Here is an 18,494-nt window from a genome sequence, read left to right on the forward strand (position 1 = left end):
TATGTTCTCCTACAGACACTCTAGACCTGTAAAAAGAACTGCAGCCATGTAACTGAGTACATGGCTGTGCACGGCTGCTGCATGCTGCAAAGCATATGCACCAACTGCAGCAGCAGTTGGTTTATCAGTACTGGATTCATGGATCCAAACCACAAAGAATGAAGTTTCAAAATGCAGACGTGGACAACAGACCTAAAAAAAAATCCCCAGTCACTGCACAGGAGACTTCCTTCAGATGTTTATCTGCTATGCTTCTCAAGTGGTATGCTAACAGCAGCATATGGCAGGATCAAATATTATGCTGTACCAGCAGAAGAAAACGTCAGGTGCTTTTGCAGAAGTAGCACAAAGACTCCTGCTTTATACAACAGAGCTAGAAGAGAACAGATCTTGGCGATTCAGACACCGACCCATCTCAGCACCTGCCTGCTGGGTGTTTGTGACTGAGAAGAACACTAACAATTCAGTAATCTTGTGGGAGCTAGGATCTTCTGCTAGCCTGAAGGTGGCTGTGCAGACACTGTGCTCTGACTTACTGACCATATGATATCCCATACTTGTGACAGTGGCCACAATGTACCCCAACAACCACTGCAACCAGAGTCCCAGCATAGTATTTTCTTGGCCAGTATTGAGGCCAAGAAGTGTTTCTCTTCATGCCAAGTGGCCCCCTGTTCAGCAGCTTGTGGTAGTTGTTGTTTTAGCCAGCAGCACAGAAAGTTACCTGCTTACATACGATCTTGTGATCCTTGTCATTGCTGGAAAGCAAAAGTAACGACATGTGGAAATGTCCTACTCACCCAGGCTTTCATGGGACACACATACTGAATTTCCACAGCAAAAATCCAGCTGGTATTACAGAACTGAAGAACTAATTAGTTCTGTCACTGAGGCTGGCAGCAACACTGACACCTTCCCAATTCTCTAAAACTGTAGAGCTGCAGAACTGTGCTGACAAGCTGACAGCAATGAATGATCACTATCAGCCAGCAGCAGAATATGGGGATTTATCTGCCCCGTCACCGTGTCTGTCAGCACTGCTCAGCTCTCCATAACTCACTCATGTCTCTGCTAAAGGACCAACAGACACAAACCTACCAAAGGTTCTGTCTTTTGTTCCTCAGGGCCATTTTCACATATATCTGCTTTCTGCTGCATCCACCTGAATTTTCATTCCTTCTGCTCATAAGGCAATAGCACGCAGTACAAGTCCTTCATCCATTCTCTCCCTTGCTCTGCTGTCATCAGACTAAGAAAATGAAATCTCAACACAAAACTGCACAGCCACAGGCAGCCAACAGCCCTGAAGCACGTACAGAAGATGACCTGGATCAACAGCTTCTGAATTGCCAGCTTGCTTTCCTGGTGGTTAGGGACATATAAACCAAATGGCTTGCTTGTAAATACCCCAGACAACACAAGTCCTTTACTAGGAAGAAAGCAGCAGTGTGAGTAAAATTCAAGGGAGAGGATCATAAACAATTTTACATAAAGCAGCAGCTCCAGCAAATACACACAGGAGTTCAGGTATGCAGAGTATGGTGGGATTTTTCAAGAATAGAAGTGAGAGCAGACAATCAATTATATAAGAAAATACATCATTCTCAATGACAGGAACATAGAACATGATGTTAGAAGCACGGTAAAGTTTCACCTAAAGCCACAGCTGCCATGATCTGGGGGCTGACAGGGTCACTGTGCCCAGAATGGGTAATTTTAGTAGTCAACATGTAGCAATTTAATCAGAAAGTACTGAGTTAAATTGCATTTCCAAGGTAACGCTGGGTTAAAAGCTTGCAACATAGTTATGGTCCAGCTCCTGCCATCTCCTCCCCACACCACACTGCCCCAGATTGTATTCCCACTTCGAAAGGAGCAACGAGTCACAGCTCCTGCTGCTTTTCGTGAGATTGCAGCAGGTTAAAATTCACATGGATAATGGTTTAACGTGACTTTCAAAGCATGAAATGAAGGGATCTGGAGAAAAACTTCCCTCAGAACATTCACATCAAGCCGCTGTGACCAAGAAGCTGTCTGCTGACAGGAAACAATTGCAGGACAAACGGTGAAGTGGCTGAGCAACTTCAGCATCTCTTTGAGGACTGGGACCCAAAGCGGGGCATGGGAGAGCACCAGCTCCATTCCTTCTCCACAGGCGAGGAGCAAAGCAGAGCACGACACAGCAGCTGCTGGCTCTGCGGATGTCTCAGTTGCAGAAGCACTGAGCTCCTGCTGTTCCCAGTGAAGAGCTTAATGCCACACTCATTTACAAGGGCAACTCTGCAAGCGCATCCCTGAATACATTAGTTGGGAAGCTCAAAAGGCAATTACTGTGATTCTGGCTGTAGCAGTCCTATTTCTTAACAGGACAGGAAAATTTAAGAGACATCAAAACACTGACAGCTGCACCTGTGTGATCCCATAAAAGCACATGAGCACACAGATACAAAATGCTGCACACAAACCAGCAAAGCATGCGGTCCTCTGCAACACCCTGGGAGAAGAACAAATACTTTCAAGGAAGAGGTTCTTTTGTACAAAAGACAAAACAATGTTAGGCACCAGGCTAGATTGTCTGTGAGCTAAGGGCCTGCCAAAACAGACAAATGTTGTCCTTCATTTCTGTTTTGTACAAGCACAGGTTCTGAGCTGGTGCTTAGAAGGTTTATCTGCTCCTGTATAAAGAAGGTGCCACTCATTGCATCCTTTACTTCTCCCTAAATCAACATGTATCTTGTTAATAGAGGGGCTGTCTCATTTGAGGATTTGGTTGCTTAACTCCCCCAGCCTAAGGAATTACAGGATTTCTAACAATTCAGTTTCTTGAAAACATTTCTTTTTTTCCCTTAAAAGTTATTGGAATGAAGAAATAAAGAGACTTGCTCAGAATCTGTCTGTTACCTACAAATAGAAACACAATCTGGCTGCCTTCGGGATGAGGAATAAGGTAAAAACAAAGGTTCTTTCTGTCACAGATGTCAGGTTTCTGACTGACACACGGAAGGAAAGGAACATCTGCTGTATGAAACCTTCCAAGAATAACTCCCTCTGACTAATTTCTCATACACCTGGCTACTGTGCCACACATATATACAATCACAGCATAGAATCAGGAGTTTGAGAGTGTAACAATTGAGCTGATATTTTCTATTCCACAGACGTCACAGCCACTCAGTCACAAAGTATTTGTCCCCAAGACAAGTTAAAACTCAAGAGGAGTAGAAGTATTAGACGAGTAAAACCCACAGTGTCTCACTCAAAAATCCAATAAATGGACTCGAAACTGCACCCTTGGAATCACTGATAGTCTTATTAAAGCTAGTGACCAACAGCTTGGGAAGTGAGGTTTTCATGTATTGACAGGCAATTTCTTCCTGCTTTCGGGCATTGTTTACTGTGACAAACAACATATCCTGAAAGCACCTGAGCTCAGGCCTTCCCATAGAGTTACAACAGATGAGATGTTTCTAAACTAGATTGCTGAAGTTCTGGTTGAGAGAGGCACTTCAGGGATGCCCAAATGTGCTGAGCCTCTGTGCTGTGCTGGGAGAGATGAAAACTCACTTGACATTGCTTGTTCAGCTCCCAAAGGATCACTCCCAGGAGCACCACCTGTGGCTGAGTGCTACATGAGCTATGTTGAGGCTCATGGATGCTGCAGGCTTGCTATTTCTGACCAGTATAACATCAAGAGTTTTGATTATGAAGATTACGTCTTCAGTGAACGTTAATTTTTGAGACTAGAAAACTCATTTGTGGCTGGAAGTCCTGGTTCACACCTTCCTCGCTCACAGCTGCGTACAGAAGGGCCACTCGGCTAAACCAGAGGCTTTCACCTGGTTGCAGCACTGTCAATGGGAAAAGTCCCAATAACCTAACACTGACAAGAGCTTGCCCTCAGGGTATATCAATAGAGACCTACTGGTGTTTATGCCTTGCTGCTTCAGTGTGCCCAAGTTCTTCTTTGTAGTCCTCACACCAGCGGAAAAGACAGGAGAAAAAGTCACTCATGCAACTTTGTATGGACTGAAGATTCCTGAACACTGCAGGAGTTCAGGACAGTTTTATTTACAGTCCCCCACATAAGAAAGAAAAGGACAGAGTCCAGTCAACACTGTTGCCCTACAACACATTCTGCATCTAGAACTTCCAAAAAATAAACATCAGATCTGATCTCGTGAGGAAGTTGCATTAAGAGTCAGGCCAACCCAATGTGCAAAGGACTTCCATCCATTCTCATTTTGGTTAGTTGTATGTTTATAACCTAGTTCAAAAAAAAATCCACCTTTACTGAAGCAGACATGAAATTCTAATACTGAAGTATTGCAGCACCCTATACTTATTTTACCTGATTAAACATGTAATTTTAAGTAGGCATATTTTATTCCAAAGTCTCTTACTAGATTAACTGGTGCAGGATGTGCAGCCTTATTCCTCTCTAAAGCATAAGTAATTCAAACCATTTTTCACATAAGTTCATAACTAAATAATAAACTGCCCAGCCAGAGCAGCTAATTAAACCAAGGTCAAGCAGTAATTATGTGCACATCTTCAGCATTTATTCTGGCTTCAGATCTAGAGCGCTGTTTCCTAACCATAAGTTTTGTAAACTGTCAGTAGGGAGAAGCCTACACCTTGATCAGGACACGATTACTGCACTCCCATCTCGCTGCTCCTGGGGAGGATTCATCATCTGCAAAGTCAGCATGCCTCTGTAGACTGCTTTTCTCTGGATGACAGGGATGGCTTGTTACAGAAGGATAGAGCTTTGCATGTCAACCAATTGCTTAGGAAAGTCATTTCCTGTCCTCAGCCCTTCACAAGGGCATGAAATCCTCGGGGCTTTCATTCATCTCTGCCACAAAGCATCTCTCAGCCATGCGCAGTTTGGACAAATCAGTGGAAAAGACCATCAGTGCATTTCCCCCTACAAGGGTACCCACTGAACCCGACTTGGCAGCTCATCTCTCAGCATGGTGTGCGATGGTTGCCTGCTCCTCTGCCCCCCCAGACTCTCAAATATGACTGACCTCCCCATCTTGAAAGTGTTTCTTGAGCTGCTTCAGCATGACAGTGAGCTTCTTGGACTGCACCCCGCTGTAGGCCAGCAGCATGCTGCCAAACTGCCGCTCCGTGATGCGCCCGTCCACTGGGTCGTGCCGCTCAAACTGCAGGGAAAAAAGATGACAAAAACAAGGCTGTAAAGAAGGTACAGTAATAACAAACTAACATCATAGCAGACACGCTTAGAGAAGAAATCCCCGCACAGTTGATTAGTTGCTTCTCCAGGACTGTTTCCATCAGAATCAACGCTTCTTTGCATGGGCAACTTCTTGAGAAATTTTCACACCTAGCCCTCCCATCTTATTTCAGTTATAAGTTTCATCTTATTGGAGACTATTTGTAGAATTGGACTTGAAAAAGCAGGATGATTATTTTAACCTGAAACTAAGCTTGTGACCACAGGTTTCCAAAGGAGTGAGACAAGAAAAAATACTAAGGTGCTCTTCGCATGGCCTTCTAGCTTGGACAAACACCTGAATTGCAGCAGCAGTGTGTTGCAGCAGCTTCTTCCCACCTGCTCAAAAGACTCCAGTTTCACACATCTCAGCATTCAGAATCCCCTACTTGACTTCCATAAGGTATATTGGAAAACATAAAGCTGATTACAAGCCTGAGTTTGACATTTAACAACGGAATTAATTTTTAAACTTGTATGGAACAACTCATCTATCTCAAGAGTAACACTAATTTGACATAAGGCGGCTGTGTTAACCATTCCTGCCTCAATCATTTTTATGTGCTTAATTACACAGCTAGCACAAAGCCAGCAAGGCACCCAGCTGAGATCAAGGGGAGGGGCAGGGGATGAAAGGCAGCAGCTCTGCCCGTGATCTCGAATTGCCTCTGAAGAGGTTCATTTCTCAGGAAAGCCTTGATTCAGCTTCCAGAGGGGCAGCAGCACTGTATCTGGCTCTGCATTGATAGGTGACAGCGTGGCTCCCAGGAAACAGAAACATTTAACCAAAACACAGATGCCTCCAGCCAATAGTTGGCAGCCAGGTACTAGGCGCACTCACAGCAGTGCGCACTGTAGGGACAGGCAAGGAGGGGAGTGACAAACACCAGTGTTACAGAGCAGCTGCTGTCTGCTGGGTTACAGTCTCAAGTACAATCACCACTGAGCTGAAAAAAAAAAACAACCCACAAAAACCAACAACCCTTTTACCAAGCAGCAACATAGCAAACGGCAAGGGAAGTTCAAAACTTGCCTCCAGCTGGTGGCAGATACGCTTAAGTTAGTTGTGGGAGGGATGAGCAGAGGACAGTGCATATAGAAGACACAAAAATTTCAGTGAGAAGAAAAAAGGAAGTTTAAGCAAACCAACACAAAAGTTGGTTTTAAAATAAGCCTTGATGCTTTGCAGAAAAACAGAGGATGAGTGCAACAGGGGCTGCTGCAATCCCCATTTCCACCTCTAGGCTTCACAGGTGCCAGCATTCCTGGATCAAAGCTCTGTGCTCCTAGAAGTCACGAATGAAACATTTCCTGAGATACTAAATTGTTTTGTTTTTTTTTCCCTGATACGCTGCCAGTGGTATTTCTTCATCACAAAGCTTAGCTTCAAATGATTTGCGAGAAGAACCTTGTTTTCAGCTTCTAAAAAACACACTCAGCTGCAGCAGCCCCTTCCAGCTACATGCTGGGATGCAGGCATGCATTTTCTCCTGCACGATTAACAGCATATTTCCAGTTACAAATCGAGACTTCAGAGCCACTGGCTCACTCTGGCAGGCAGCGGGCACGGTGAAGGCACCCTCAGTTATTCGTCGGGCAAGACCTCGGGGAGCCCAGTGCTGCCGGACAGCTTCCAGCCACCACCACTTGGTGCCAGCAGTGCATTCTGCATGCGCACAACAGTAAGGCTGCAAGACTTAATAGAGGCACAGCACTCTTCAGTGTCACCTGAGATACTGTGGAAATTAACCTAAAATAGATTAGGCAATATTGATAGTCATTAGAAGGCGGTGAGATACGCAGGACAATTAAACGTGCTCTCCCAAGAGGAGGAAGGCAGAAGAAACGGGTACAGCCAAAAGACACCGGAGCAGATGTCCCAGTGCCAATCTGGAGCAGCCTGGTCCATGCAGTCAGCCCATGTCCACACCAGCTACTAAAGAGACTACCTGTAAGCTGAAAAATGCATTTGAAATACCCTTTTTTTCCCCACTACACCAAAAAATTAGGTGTGAAAAACACCTCCATGTTTCTCTAAGAGAAGCTTCTTATATATCTCTAACAATAAGGTTAAACATAGCTTTCCGTCTGAATAACTCAGACTACCTTCTTTTGCTTCAGCGCGTACAAGAAAGGCTTCATCAAATGAAGAAAGCAGAAGGCAAATAAAGAGATTGTTTTCTCTGCTTCCACATCCCCTTAATTGCCGAACTCCTCGCTGAAAGGCACTGCAAGAATTCACCACAGAATGACAGACCCGTAATCACTCTGCTCCCAGACTTCGCTGCTTGTTTTGACTATCCCACTCCACCTGCTCCCGGGGGAAATCAAATGCCAGCCCCTGAAAAGCACCCAGCCTGAGCCACTTCAGAGGCAACACCATAAAAAGCATCTTTGTTCAGGAAAATGCTGGGACTTCTTACACACAGAAGTTAATTTCCTCTCATCCTCCTTCTGCTGCCACCAGCTGCAGCACTCATGGCCGGGTAATGAGGCAGCTCCAAGGCTACAAGCCACCTGGTGTAGGCAGCAGGACCTGATCTGGGTCCTCCCATGCACAGGAAGTGGACATGGCCAATGCCACCAGAACTCAAGCCATCTGTCTCGCAAATGAGGAGTTCTCAGCTCTGACAAAGAATGGGGAAGCATGAGTGAGTATTAAGCATCACATCTCTAGTAACTGCTTGCAGATTCTGGGTTCCACAGGTCTCAGGGCAGGGCTGCATTTCTGCTTCCTGCCCTGCTTCAATACTGCTTTCAGCCACAACATTGCAGTGATTTGGAAAGAAAACTTCAAGATTATATTGGTGCTTTTTTTGATCTTACTCCACGAACACCTAAAATCCTAGTGCTGAAACCCTGGCTCCTCAGCGACTGAGTACCAGGAACTGCTTCAAAGCAAGAAGCAGTGATGTGGCCACCAGACCTAAGTGTGCAAAGCAGCACCATATGTCTGCACTGCCTGAGGGGAGTGTTGGAAAGCCAGGACCCCCAGAGACAGCTGAGCACCACATGCAGCCCGCAGACAAAGTCCAGGGAATGTTGCCATTTGGTTTTTAAACCGAAGCCAAATGCACATCACCCAAATCAGCAAGAGCCTCAGATGTGCTGATGAAAACATAGCTCTGACTTTCTTCAACACCTCCCGAGCTGTTTGCTGACTGCATGCCAAATTCAAGCCCATAAAAACTCACTAAATTAAAAACAAAAATCAGATTCCTGACAGCAGTGCATAGTTTGGGCGACTCCTGTCTTGAGTCAGCATGAGCCAAAGCTGATTCTACTCAGTGCTGTGACTCGAAGGAAGTACCTGCACACTTTGCGCTGGCTTCTCTTTATTTCTGTGTTACCACTACCTGCCATCATTTGCAGTATGCTCCTGTGGAAGCAGGAGGCCTCCCAGAGAACCAAGCGAGCAGCATGCAACCAAGAAATGACTAAGAACAACAGAAAATCTATTATTTCTTTGCCTTTGCCTTCATTATAGAACTCCAAGTCAATGTCAGTTTTCCAAAATTACATGTAAAAACAGAGCCCCCACATTTCTTTAATAAAATCAGTCTTCACATACTGCAATGTAAAATGTGGTTTACAAAGAAGTCTCCTTTCTCTCCGGCTGCACAGATCATCTTCTGCAGCCTCAACCTGGCCACAGCCAGATGCCAAAGCACCAACTGAGTCCTGCTTTGCTGCCAGAGATCCTCTCACCTCACATCAAACAGCCAGGAGCGTCCCACACACGTTAACACCACCTTGGGCAGAGAATTTTGCACACCCATGGTAATTAAAATAGTGCTGGCTGCAGAACGACCCTCAAGCAAACACAACACCCCTCAAATCTACTTAGACTACTTAGAGGCCACGCTTGCGGAAATCAGAGCTGCACAATAGTATAGTGAATTCCTGGTAGTTTATAATCAAAAATACCACAGGGCTTTGAACTCCGAGCTCCAGCAGGCACAGGAGTCCTCTGCTTGGTATTACTTCTCTGAGCAATGCTTCCAGCAGCCCCAGGCACTCACAGTTTGTGGTGGGACTTGAACATCTCTATTGCACTGCCATACCCTGTGACAATACAATTACAGCACCCTGAGCCACACAGGGGCTTGCTGAGAGCTGCTGCATGGCTGCGCTGGTCTGTAAACACCAGGGAAGGTTATGAAACATGGTCACATTGCACAGCTTTAAAAGGGAGATAAAGCACAAAGCACAGCATTTGTGCAAGGCAGGAGTCAGCATTTTCAAGTTATTGCTTTTTTCTTACTTTTCAGAAATCTCCTAAACCTATCTTCTACAGTTTGATGCAGATATCTCTGAGAAGTCAACAAACTGCAGCCAGGCACCCCAGCAGCATAATGTCTATCCTCTTACACATGTTCCTATTCAGCTGCATTTTAGCAAGCTGTTAAATCGCTAGGAGGGCTTCTCCTAGAAAAACTAACAATGCACAGAGTCCTTAAAATCTCAAAGCAAGCATCTAAGGAAGAAATGCATGTGTGCTTTTTCTTATTACCCATTGAAACTGCAAGAAAAAAATCTACACAAGCTTTTGGGTGGAGAGAAGAGCACAGAGGATAATTTTTCAACTTCTTATGTTGGTTAGACAAGCATCAATAACAAAAATATTGCTAATTCTGTCAGTTCTAAGGATACTTGAAAAAGGTGACCTGTTTGGAAAGGCAGCAAAGTGTGTGTAACAAGAGGCCAAAGGATCTGGGAAATAATGATTTGTGGGGTAATATTCAGATTCACAATCTCTGACTCTTTAAAGTAGTATTTGCTCAAAGCTTTGTTGGACAGGCTGTAATGCATTATTTATCTGTAAACTGCTGCAGCACTGGTTCTGTTTACTGCTCTGAAGAAGCACGCTGCCAGGATCTCATCAAGTTGCATATACAACTCTGACAGAGAAGAAAAGCACTGTTCATCTTCCTAAAGCCCAGCAACCCTATCTGTCAGAAAAAAAAGAACAGTCTGGGAGGAAGCTGTGATGCTTGCAAGGGCACCAAATTAATCCCAGAAGAGAAAGCATGGCAAAAGTTTCTAAATGCTTTTTAGTTGGAAAATCAGAGGTCTCCAAATAGTCACATTTGAGCTGTTCTGAACACCACCCTTGCACACCAGGCTGTCCAAGAAAGTCATTCCAGAGCTAGATAACACATGCAGAAACAAATAACTGCTCTTAACATGCAGATGTGGCACTGTGGAACATGGTTCAGCGGGCAGGTAAGCCATTTTCACAAAGGAAAAGTCCCATCTTTTGAATGGTTTCCCTCTTCTCCCTTTGCTCTCTGAAAGCAGCTTACATGAATACGTAGCAGCAAGGTTAAAAATGTACATGTGTCAGCAGCAGTGAAACCCCTGCAGAACAAGTGCTTTGTAGATGCTTTTGACATTTCTCTGGCCTTGGCATAGAACCACTGCCTGCAAGGGGAAGAAATTAATTCCAACCACCAGCAACTTGTTACGCTTTAATGAGCAATTAAAAAAGGTTACGTAAAGACGGCTGTACCTTAACTTCGTCCTCATGAATCAAAATAACTTCGTGCCAGCTCTGAAAGGATCTGCATTTTGAAATTTCAAGTGTTGAGGGAATGAAATGGGAAAAATGCAAAGGAGAGGAATCTGTAATACTCATGTCTGATGAATTAGAGTGAAGCATTCACTTGACTGCTGGGGGCAGAGTGAGATGAGATAGAACACTCAGCTCCTGCTCTGCCAGCCGAGAGCCCAACTTCCACTGCTGCTTTCTGCCCTGACTACATCACTGTCATTTGTACCCTTGGCAATACTCCCGGTACCCAGACGTGAGGAGTAGAGGAGCTCCTCCATTCCATGTGCCCACTGAACAAGGAAAATGCAAAGTTCAGAAATGTAATGAGCTCGTGACCTCTCTGCAGCAAAGTCCATTGGCTGGTTGCACGTAACCAAGCCCAACAGTCCGGAAATCCCAATAACAGTCTCTGTGGAATCGATGCACGGAGTTTTATTACAACAGAAGTACTTATCTCTCTGCCTGCTAGAGTTCACGCTGTTTCTGCTTGACCTTGGAGCTCAATTTATCACGAGAAAATAAATTAACTGCACTTTAAATCAGTTTAGCAGAGAAAAGGGAGTCAAAAGAGTAAAGCAGCTGCTCAGACCACCTCGCATCACGCATAACAGCACAAAGTCACAATTTTCAAGATGAACACAGAGACACGTGGCACCTCAGCTGTATTTTCAGAATCCTGCTTTTCATCTTACTGTCCCAGAGCTGGTTTGATACCACAGGCACGTACCTCATTGCTGGCAATAAGAGAGCTGGGGAAACATAACAAAACTAAGTACGGAGATTAAATCACTGCTCTTAGCAGGTTTGGGGTGGCATTTCAGAGAGCAGAGAGGTGACACAGATGTGGAAAACAAAGAGGTAACACTTTGCTGTATCTACTTACAGAATCACAGAAAAATGTAGGATGGCTGGGACTCCCAGTCCAAGAGGACCGAGGAGATGGGAAGATTTGGGACAGATACTGTCAAGCAGAAAAAGCGGAAACGATGATGTCAAGAGCTATCCATCTTCCTAACTCACAGAACCCACTCAAAACAGTACTGCTTTATTTGAGACAAATACTGCATATGGGACATACTGCCTGCAGAGCCTGCACTGCCTTTTTACTCCAAGCTTATCACCCTTTGTGACACTGATAGGAGAAAATGGAGTTTTTCCAAAGATGCTAATACAACAGAACATGAAAAAAAAAAAAAGCCAAGTGCTTGTTTAGGATCCCACCCTGTTGCTGGGTTGGTCTCAGGTATCCAGCCTTAGCTAATCCGTATCAGCATGCAACACAGAAAGGATTCCAGCTATGCGCACATCTATAGGCACCAGTTCCAGAAAGCAGAGCTGGCACTGATACCTGTCATGGAGAAAGCAGCAGCAGCAGTTTGCATGCACTTTCTGCTCTGGAAGACAATAGGGAAAAGCAGTGAGATATCAGGGAAACCACTGAAGCAGCCAAACCACAAAAAGTTATAACAAGTCATTAAAAGCTTCTCTTTGCCCTCTGGCTGTGGTTACATTTCTCATCTTTTCCTTCCATAGCTGAGCTGATTGCTGAGTTCTCATGAAGTGATGGAAAATATACTTTCATCAAAACAATAAGCAAAAGGGAAGAAAGTCGCCACGGTTATTTAAACATGCTGTCAGCATTTCAGCCAAACAGAATAGGAAACGTCTGGGGCTTTGTCTGACCTAATCATTCTCAGAAAGTTTCTGCATGAATATTATGATAAGCAGAAAAAAAACAACAAAACCAGTAAGAAGAAAGTGGGTTCAGGTGGTCGGAAACTATTCTACCTCTACAGCCAGAAGAAACTGATCCTCTTGTATACTAACTGCAGATATGCCTGGATCTGTTTTACCACATTTTAAGAGGCTGTGTTCATTAGAGCACTTCTTAGAAAAGGAACGATGTGAACCCACTAGGCATTGTGTGAAAAGCCACTTCACCGTGAATAAAACCATCAAATGTGAAGCAAGGAGAGAAGGTTTGAGATAATGTCAAAGAAGATAAAAGCATTGGAGGAGAGAGGCCACGTTACATAACGCTGAAGACAGAAATAGGTCTGCATTGCCTAAATCAGTGAGAACGACAAACAGAAAAATCAGGTGCTTTAATATCCCAAATTCAGGAAAAAAAACCCCACAGGTTTGGTAGAACAAAATCTTCCGCACTGCACAGGTCAATTTTTCAGCTGAAATCATAAAAAGTGCTATGCACAGCATGGACCGTGTTCCAGGGTGCATACTCATTAACTTACCAAGACATCAGTACCTTGTACTGTCCACAAGTAACTTGTTAGAAAGGCAACTAACATTCATCAGAAGGATGCACAACTGACTGATAACACTAAGAACTAAATCAGTACTTAACTGTTGCAGGAAGAAAAGAACAAGTATGAATAAGCTAAAAAAAAAATCCTATTGCTTATTAATGAGCAATGTGAGAACCACAGACGAACCACTCAACTCCAGCACTGGGTTAGAAAAAATAGTGCAGTGCCTGATCACTGTCAAACACTGGAGAGAAAGTGGCAGTGGGAAACCAGAGCAGAACGGCAAGCGAGGACAGAGCGATCTCTAGTTCTCTTCCTTCAAGTTTTATCTTAGGTTTCTTAACCTTAAAAATTATTTCAATGATTTTCAGTTTGTAGAAGAACTGAAGAATCAACACTTTCCAGTACACTGAGAACATTTTTCCTCCATCAGTCTACTCCCCCTACGAATGCACAGCCAACGCAGCCAGCTTTAATTAACAGTTAAATGAAGCCAACTAGCTGGACAATTGCCCTCATTAAGACATTAGTCCTTGAGTCAGTTCCTTGCATTTGTAAAACTCCAAATAAAAGAGGGAATCAATTCAGGTTCAGTTCACAGAGACCGATTTGATAGCAGCCTATTAAAAAGCTGTACATTAGCTGAACCACAAAGCCTGAGCACGTGGACATGCGTGCATCAGACAGAAGCACTAGCAATCTCTGAATACTGCCTTAACATATCATGGTTGTGAGAGAATCTTCCCGAGCACAACATCCTCACTTGTGATTCAAAGAAGAACCTGGCTTTGCTCAAGCCAACTCAAACCTTCAGGTTTTTCCAGTAAAAGGCAATGTATTAAATGAATCAGTTCCACTTAGGAACTGTGACAGACACCAAGAACGCTGCTGTTGCTGTTCCTGTACTCACGATTACTAAAAAGAACCAAATGTTGAAGATTGATACTTGAAGTCAATTTATGTGACCAGTAGGAGTCTGGGAGTTGCTGTTAACTCACAGTAATGGAAAAATAAGGATGCATTCAGTTCTGTTGAATGGCAGAAGATTCAGAATAGACAGACATTTCTTATTCAATCCTGGGTTAATGTACACTATAACAGAGGCCACATAGCAGAGATCATGTATTTAGAAAAGTCAAAGAAAGCTTGAATGCTTACGCAGCAGAAACGTTCAGAGTAGTGAAGCAAAGAAGGAATGAGCACAAATGAAGAGCTTTGGGAAGACTATAACCCCCAGTCCTTCAGAGCACAGTTTGCTCAGGACTGAGACAAACCTACATTGGTAAGGTAGCAACAGACTGCTCACCAACTGTTATTTTTTTCTAGAGCATCTCATCGTTGGGCAGAGCCAAAGCAACGCAAGTACAACATGGAGATAAGCATGCCGGGGATCCTGCATTCTGCTTTTACTCCACAAACACCACTACCAAGAAGAGCTGGAAACGTTCCTTGGGAGCATGACATGCACTGACAAGTTCATCAGAAAGTCAGCAGAAGTTATACCACTCTGCCCTCTCCCCATACACAATAACAACTCAAACCTCCAGCTTCAGAATATCGTGCTGCAGTTTGCGCTGGAAGTCGAGGAAGTGGGAGATGGTCAGCTTCCCCTTCAGATCTGCCCCAAAGAAGTACGTTGTCAGTGCCGAGTTGAAGCCGGTCTTCAGGGTGTTCCCAGTTGTGGACCGGTCTCTGTGGCGCATGCCCATGCTGGTTTGGGAGCGAATGATGCTCTGAACCTAAAAAACAAGAGGGAGCATTTTAGAATAAAAACCACCGGGGGAATTGTCAATCCTGGTTAGCCAGCACGAGGTCCACCTAGCTCACATCATGTTTCCTTTCCCCTGTATACAAAACAAGTTTTTTTGTTTTTTTTTTTAACTCAAGGGCTCTCTGCTGCAGTTTTAAGCTCCTCCTTCACTAGGTCATGCTGAGCCACAGAGAAGTCCTGACCAACACATAGTAAAGAGTTCTTCAGATCGTATCGACCCAAGCAGGCCCCCAGCACAATAACACACACTGCAAAATATCCGAGTTAGCAGCAGACAGATAACTGCTCCAACACAGCCAAATGTGAAATCGTGCACTGTAACAGCAATATCTTGCAAAACCTCTGCTCTGGGAATCACAGCAAACCACTCAACATAGATGTCCTCGTCAAGATCAGCAGTCAGAGGCTAAGTAAATCACTCAGAAAGTAAGATGACAAGGATATGGGAGCAGCCACGGACACCAGTATACCAAACATCCTCCTCCTCCTGAGCTGTCTGGAAGGCTCCACATAGCTCAAGCAGGTGGCACGACACAGGGCAAGGATACCCAGGACAAGTTCATCAGCCCCAAGACATGGCAAAACATCAAACTGAAGGATGTGACAGCTGCAAAAAAAAAAAAAACAACCCAAGAACTCATTATTCTAAGGAGGGTTTTTCTCCATGTGACAGCCAACTTCTTTCATTGTACTGCCCCGGCCCAGTTGGAGCAGAGGGAGAAGCTCCAAGGGGCTTTCTGGAGCTCCAACAAAACCTGTGGCTTTGCCCTCAGACTCCTCCTGCCAGCACATGTTGGAAGGAATGAAAAGCAAAGGCAGCAGCTGCACAGGGCTTCAGCTGTCAAAAGGATGCTGGAACCTTGTTATGGCAGTATACAGCATATACAGCAGTATATGACTGTAACATTTTTTTGTTACAGTCCCAGAGGAGATACTCTGGGCAACACTTCCCAAGCTCACTGCCTTTTACTGCAAAGAACATCTGAAGTCCCAGGTCAAAACAAAGAAACAAGGGGATTGTTTTTTTTTGTCTTTTTTTTTTTTGAAGTATGCACTGTGATGTGAGCAAAGAGTGTGCCCTCTGGTTCGTAATGCTGCTGTAAATAGCTGCTCCTCCTTTTGCTTTGTGCTCCACTTCAACTGTGAGTTCTGCACGCACATTCCAGGCAAATATTTAAGAACTGTCTGGAGCAATGCAGTTTATGACCAGCTGGGAAACCTGCCCCTTCCGCAAAGCGAACGCTCACCACACAGCAGGCTGGGTGACAGCGCACCTTCTGAGTGTGATTCATACGGCATCTCACATTGCAGCCAGACCCGTGCCCCTCTTTCCTTCCCATCCATAGCAAATACCAGACAGTCTAAACATCCTTCTGTGGGCACTGGAGCCAAAACAATTGGCCTGGCCCCTATTTTGGGTAATTCTGATAGCCAGAAGCACAGGCGCCCGCCATACGTTCTCCAGCCCAGCCAGCGCTGTCCTCCCCCGCACCTCATTGATCGCACAGTTCTGCGCAGACACTTCACTGTCTTTTTTTTTAAACACATTTCAGCCCAAGTGTTTGATCTGCTTCATCTTTTGTACCAGGCAAGGGGAAAAAATAATAAAAACAATCAATGAAAATAGTTAAAAGCTATGATTTGAAGAGAAACTCAAAGTAACGCTGCCTGCAAGTTAACTACTTTTCATCCAACTTTTTAATTAAAAATGGAAGTGCAGCCCACCAATTTCTGGTTTATATACCAGAGAATGAAAAAGTAAAAATGATAGTGATGCAGGCAGCAAGCAATTCAGTGCTCACACTGAGTATATGCATCAACACAAAAAAACCTGCGGCTGTTCCTTGAGGCACAAGAAATTAATACCTTCCTGTCAGGCACTGCAGCCTCTAACTCACATATCAGCTACATTATTGAGTGACTGTTTTCTTTGACTAATACTCCAGGTTTTCAGATGTTAATGACAAGACAGACCTGTTTGTTGATTCTCTCTGAATGGAGCATGAAATCCGTGCCCATAGCCAACAGGGATGGCAGGATGCTGAGCCACACCTTTTCCTTCCCTTCTCCCCAAAATTGCATTGCTCTTTTCACACTACCTCTAGCAGTACACTCTCCAGGAATGGGGAACTTGTAACTGTTCCTGCTAGGCCCAGCCTACGGCACAGATCTTCAAACCCCGCCATCCTTTGTGCTCTTACCGAGGCATTACCATAAGGAGTGAAGAAAAAAGTGTATTTATTTTATAAATGATTACATCTGCATTTATATACACAAAAAAAGGACGTGCCGCCCACCGAAGCCGTGTGTTTACCTTAATTGTGTTTGCCAAGTGCAGCAAATTGGTTACGGCGTTATCTGCCCAGAGCAGATGGCAGCAGTTTGATTTCACTGAGCATTCGAGTCAAAGAGCTTGTGTTCTCAGACACTTCTCCTTGTTTTGATATTGCCATGTTCTTCTCACTTTCTAAAACAGCTCCTGCATCCTTTGACTCAAAGGCTCTGGAAAGATCAGTCTTCACCGATACATCCTGATGCTAAACAGTAATTTTATTCCTTTATATAGATGCAGTGACGCACGTAACAAGCTTAACAAAAATATGTTCTCCTTCCCAGGGATTTTTGTACGGCTTAACACACAGACAACTTCCTGATGATTTGAGATAATTTAATTCTACCAGATGATTGGAGATTATTTAAATCTATTTTGTACTCTCATTTTCCAAGCACGTCCAAAATAGGCATCCTGAAGCAACATTCTTCCTTTCTTCACCCACAGAACAAAAAAGCCAAGCGTGACACCTGTGCTAATGCTTTGGCTTCACTGCAATTTTAGCAAGCAGTTAACTATTTTTCACTTTCCTTAAACTCATTTATCTACGCATTAATCTCACTTAATAACATTAGTAACTACTGCAAGGTACCTTTTTGAATTGTTAAATATTATTGGATGCCTGTAGTGCAGTGCTATTACATTCATTTACTTCTCAAACATACAAGGAAGAACAGTATTCTTGACTATGAAAAATTCTTCATTTCCTATTTAAGCTAAATCAGTTAGGAAGGCAGAGCTACATAGCACAATATGGACATTGTTATGAATTCAAATTTGCACTCAAAGGCAACTCCTGAATTTATGTCACACACTACTCCTTAAAAATGTGTCATGTTGGAAATAAAGCACACTGCTGTTATTGCAGTCCAAATCTTGCACCTAAAACCACAGCTAATCAGATAAACGGCACAGCCCTGGAGCAAACTGATAATACCACACCCATAGGAAATAATTTAAGGAGGATAGCAGCAGAAGATTGGAAGCGATGGGGTACATTTAACAATCTGCTTGGCCACTTGCTCTCTCCATTTACAGCCAACCACGACCTCTCAGACTCTTCTGTAGTTAACCACTCATTCAACCCGCCTCTGAGTAAGAATTTGTAAGTAGGTAACTAAAAGTAAAAGCAGGTTATTTTTTCCAACCATAGAGTCTCCTCCTTTGCCCAGATGCAACAACTTCCAGTTGCCTATTGAATGCTCAGACCCAAGAAATGTGGAGTAAGACACAGTATCTGAGGGCCCATGCATATCTGCTAGATGAGGTAACAGAGATAGTGATTGAATATTCCAAATCTTGGTGAGGGAAAAGCTGAGTCCTGCTACAGA

General features: G+C 44.0%; 1 protein-coding gene across 8 annotated transcripts in view; it reads right to left on the reverse strand.

The window, feature by feature from the left end:
• Positions 1 to 18,494, reverse strand: part of MICU1 (mitochondrial calcium uptake 1) — a 93,464-nt gene that overhangs the window by 11,736 nt on the left and 63,234 nt on the right. For all 8 annotated transcript variants that reach the window (XM_010714320.3, XM_010714319.3, XM_019617552.2 and 5 more), the window contains 2 exons: positions 14,602 to 14,799; positions 5,031 to 5,168 (listed from right to left, as the gene is read on the reverse strand). In XM_010714320.3, coding sequence (XP_010712622.1) covers positions 5,031 to 5,168; positions 14,602 to 14,799 — 336 coding nt within the window. The remainder of the gene's footprint in view (positions 1 to 5,030; positions 5,169 to 14,601; positions 14,800 to 18,494) is intronic.

This window comes from Meleagris gallopavo, chromosome 8, assembly GCF_000146605.3.
Source record: "Meleagris gallopavo isolate NT-WF06-2002-E0010 breed Aviagen turkey brand Nicholas breeding stock chromosome 8, Turkey_5.1, whole genome shotgun sequence".
Lineage (NCBI taxonomy): Eukaryota > Metazoa > Chordata > Aves > Galliformes > Phasianidae > Meleagris > Meleagris gallopavo.